The sequence below is a fragment of the Curcuma longa genome, chromosome 1, assembly GCF_044706935.1.
Source record: "Curcuma longa cultivar G26 ecotype Majalengka, Jawa Barat chromosome 1, ITB_CL_G26_1.1, whole genome shotgun sequence".
Taxonomy (NCBI): domain Eukaryota; kingdom Viridiplantae; phylum Streptophyta; class Magnoliopsida; order Zingiberales; family Zingiberaceae; genus Curcuma; species Curcuma longa.
The window spans coordinates 22,652,397-22,656,633 of record NC_133861.1 but is presented as its reverse complement, the minus strand read 5'-3'; the positions used below and the strand labels follow the sequence as shown (position 1 = coordinate 22,656,633).

The 4,237-nt window shown below is 38.0% G+C and overlaps 1 protein-coding gene across 1 annotated transcript; it reads right to left on the bottom strand.

Annotated features, from left to right (window-relative positions):
• Window positions 1–431: 431 nt before the first annotated feature.
• LOC141837323 (putative protein phosphatase 2C 12) lies at window positions 432–2,097 on the bottom strand. The gene is made up of 5 exons (XM_074724751.1): window positions 1,870–2,097; window positions 1,334–1,630; window positions 1,154–1,271; window positions 859–1,082; window positions 432–776 (listed from the first exon to the last, which is right to left on the bottom strand). Exons 1-5 carry the CDS (start codon window positions 2,059–2,061, stop codon window positions 549–551), a joined length of 1,059 nt encoding a protein of 352 aa, XP_074580852.1. The 5' UTR covers window positions 2,062–2,097; the 3' UTR covers window positions 432–548.
• Window positions 2,098–4,237: the final 2,140 nt, after the last annotated feature.

The window sequence follows — 4,237 nt, the reverse complement described above, 5'->3', positions numbered from 1 at the left end:
GAAAACACTCTTGTATGTCTCTTGCTGAACTGTTCTCCATTGACTATATCTCAAACGAATTGAAACAAGAAGTTTGGGGACAACAGAATTCTACTAGAGTGCTAACATAACATGAGATTTTGAATCTTGATAATGAAGTCCAACATTGGTATACATATATATGGGTGATTGATCGGTATCTACATTGAATGAAACTGCAAATTCTGAAGCTCTGAAGGATGTTTTTAAGGGTAACTGCAGATCCTTCTACAGTTGATGGCACTTGTGATATGTTCTGATAGTGGCAGAGCTCCCAATCTTATGCATTTACACAAATACAACATTATGCTAGAGCTATCTGATTCATATCTTCTTGAAAGCTTGCATAGGCTCATATACTGACATTGTTGAGAGGAATTTAACCTTGTTTTGTCTCACATTCAATATGATCATATAAGAAGAAGAAAAGAAGGCCAAATAATTTGCTGTTGGTACAATATGCAATTAAGATATAACTTGCCACCACTCTCTTTTTCATGCACAAAGCCTGTGAATTTACAGCTAGCATATCATGATCTCTTCTTGTTGATTCTTGGAAGTGAAATGCCCTCTCTCCTCTCTTGGAAGAACAAGCAAGCAGCAGTGCAATCGTCAACTTTTGCCGAAGGGAACTTGGATCTCCACGCTCTCCGCGCCGCTTCCACCAGTTTTCTCGACGGGTCCTCGTTGCTGCTGCTGCTGCTGCTGCTTGACCAAACGGTGGATACAGCTTCTTCATTCGAAAGCACGTCCCAAATCTTCAACACCAAAAGAGAAATTCATTCGTGAAGCAACAGCCATCATTCATATCAGTAATCATGCAGTTAATCGCATTCTCACCCCGTCAGTTGCAAGGACTACGAAGAGATCTCTGTCTGTGAGGTGGTAATGCAAGACGTCAGGGATGGAGATGACGCCGTAATTCTTGAGGTGGAAGTCCCCGAAAGCTCTGGCCATGGCGAGCCCAGGGAAATTCTCGTTGGGCAGCCATACACGCTGAATGTGGGGTTCGCACTTGAGCGCAAACACACGGCCATTGCTCTTCCTTATTCTCTCGGCTTCTTCTGCAGATCCAGAAATAACCGAAGTAATTAAGCATTCATTCTCATTGAATCTTTGCGAGTTCAGGTCTTACGAGGTACGCTAGGCTTCAAGTCAGTAGTTAACTGGATTGCCTCGAGACGGCCATCTTCGGATACGGCGGCCATTACTGCTCTCGAATCCCCAAGGTTAGCGATAATTAGATCTTCCCCCTGTAATTTTTTGGTTACGAATCAGAATGTCAAAGTTTACATGAAAGGAATTGTTGCTACACCTGCTTTATGATGGACACCGATGTAGTTCCACTGTACGTGCAATCTAAATCTGGCTTAAGCATGAGCTCTTGGTCCATGGCCCTGAAAGCGCCGCCGCAAGTCTCGTTCCACTCATCTAGTATCTCTGCCGATGAGACCGGCGACTGTCTGCCTTCCTCGGCTTGTCGGAGGGAATTGCGTTCGCCAAGTATCAAGGGAGGCAGTTGGTCTCTGACGAGCTTGCTGATGATATGACCATTTCTCCCATGGCCATCAAAGACCCCACAGAACAGTCCATCTTCTTCATCTCCATAACCCTTCAATCGATATCATAAAGCCTAGTGTCAAGGAGTCTAAATTGCGAAGGGCATCTAAAGAAACATTCAATCTGTTCTTCGAATCATAGACGAGAAACAGAAATGAATTATTAGATCAGAGAGAAACATCTTCTTCTAATCACTGATCGACAGAAATCTGATCATTTCGAGACAGTTTCAGCCGACCAGCAAAATTTTGTGCCGAGAATTTTTCTCTTTCTTTGCAGGAATCCACGTACCTCGCAGAGGATAGCAGCGTCCTGGTTCAGGCCCTTCTTCCCTTGCCGAGAACACAGAGAAACAATCCTTCTCCCCTTCGCGTCAGGACTCAATTCATCACCTCGCCCCACATAAACTACTGCCTCATCTCCTTCTTGCTCCCCCAGAGATGCCTCCTCCTCTGAGCCAGCAGAAGAGAAGCAGGTCCCCATCTCTCTCTCTCCCTCCTTGCAGAGAGGATTGTTTGGCACAACCACACCCTCAAATAATAAGTATAAAAAAAACTATAAGAATTAAACAAAAAACAAGTATGACTAAAAATTTTCAAGTTGGGTTGGCTACTTGTCCTGCCAGAATTGGATGGCCATGGTGAAAGCCATCCTTGTCAGAAACATATAAAAAAATGAATCAATAGTTTGCTGATGAAGGTGGATTTAGGGCAGTTCATGAGTATCTTAAGCAGAACTCCTTGTCTTTAATGCACAATGTACCTAATCCTTCTTACTCTTTCTGCTCCAAGGGAATTTACTTATATGAATCAAATAATGGATGAATCATCATTTTGTTTCAAGTAGAAATTAAATACCTGAATTAATAGAGGCATATTAATTATTCTAGTTGCGTGGAGCATTTTAAAAATATATTGCAAAATTTCGTTTACTGTTGGCCAAAGGCCGTGGTTGACTTATGAATTATATGCATATTATTGCAGCTTTAAAAATATAGCATAACAGTCAATCCACTTATGGATGGTGTTGTTTGCCTTAACATATTTATTTGGTTGTACTAAATAATTAAGAACAAAATTTGCATTTGGCCTGCTCTTGTTAAATTAACTAAATGGTATTAACAAGTAGAATTTATAAAATTTTAGAACATCTTGGAGAAAAAGGACTCATGAGCTAAGGTTAAGGTTATAGTTGATGTTACTATTAGTGTCCATATGGAAGCTTATCATATGGCCTTTTGTTTTTAGACGACATAAAAAAAATGAATAGACTTGAAAAATACATGAGAAGAGAAAGATAAATAAAAAAAAAAAAACTAGAAGGGTTATCTACTCATGGTGTTAGAGTAAGGAGTTATCTGTTCCTGGGGCTATGGTGCTATGGTAGGACATCCAGGTTGTCATCCAGGCATCCACGGTTCGATCCCCAGCTACGGTATATTTATAGAAATTTTTCTCCAAATGGGAATCGCAATCAAAAATTAGAGTAAGGAGTTATCTCTATAGGAAGAGTCATCTTTGGTCAAGAGGTTGAGAAGTCATATCGGCTAGGGAGGTCAGGAAATTGGATCGGCTAAGCCCAATAGGTCGGATAGGCTTGGCCGGTCAAAGATTGATGATATTTACTTGTTCAAATCTTGGATATCTTCATTGACCAAGTCTTAAACTATGCCACAAATATCTATGTTGACCAAATCTTGAAGCATACTACATGGCCTCTTTAGGAATGTATTGAGTGGTATCTTATCTTAGTTCCATGAGTATAAATATATTATTGTATAATGAGGATAGAAATTCTTTTAACCTATAATAAATCCATACACTAAAAAAATATTTTTGCTAACAATTATACAAATGTGTTCCTTTGGTCAAGGAATCAATTTTTATGATCCTTCACTTATCCAATTATCATAGTGATAGAGGTATGGCCAACACCATAGGATAAGAATGATAATTTGTGTCATGTCATATTAATCATGTCATAAAAGGGTTATGTTATTTAAGTCAATAAAAGAGTACAAAAGAAAATATTAGAATAATTATTTTTTAAAAAATATATAGTTTAATTTACAAAGTGTAAAATTAACTGAATAGCTATATGACATAAAATTTACTAATATTTTTAAAAATAAATTCTTCATAAATAATCAGTTTGTGCTATTCATTATATATATATTTGGGTCATATTGCATCATTTTTAGGTTTTCAAATTAGGAAATTATTTTGTCCTTGACAAACAAGAGCTTAATTATATATACCTAAATACTTCAAGGGAAAAAGCTAATGCCTTAATGGTTTAAGAAATTGAGATGATCTTCAATGACCAAGGATCAATAAATATTCGACCAATATTATTTGCAGTGCCATGCACCTCAAAAGCTTATTTTTCATAATTAAAGACCAAGGCAAAGAGGATCATTGTAATATCAGTAAAAAAAGAGTTGCAAGTTAAGAGCTCCAATAAATGATTCCCACATAAACAACCCTTAGAATATTAAGGGTGGAGAAATTAATGTTTTCAATCTTTGTCAGAGCCTTCTAAGAGCATAATTGTAGAAAGGCTTTACAGAACCTTAGCAACTCCTAAGGAGAGAGATGAATCCAATCAAGTTTCAATTGACTTTTACTGAACTCAACTCATGCATGGAATTGAATATTAG

Coding starts and splice junctions, on each gene's coding strand:
- LOC141837323 (XM_074724751.1), bottom strand. CDS start 2,061: ATGGGGACCTGCTTCTCTTCTGCTGGCTCAGAGGAGGAGGCATCTCTG. Junction 1,631..1,869: donor ACGCTGCTATCCTCTGCGAG/GTACGTGGATTC, acceptor TATCGATTGAAG/GGTTATGGAGATGAAGAAGA. Junction 1,083..1,153: donor CTTGAAGCCTAGCGTACCTC/GTAAGACCTGAA, acceptor CTGGATCTGCAG/AAGAAGCCGAGAGAATAAGG.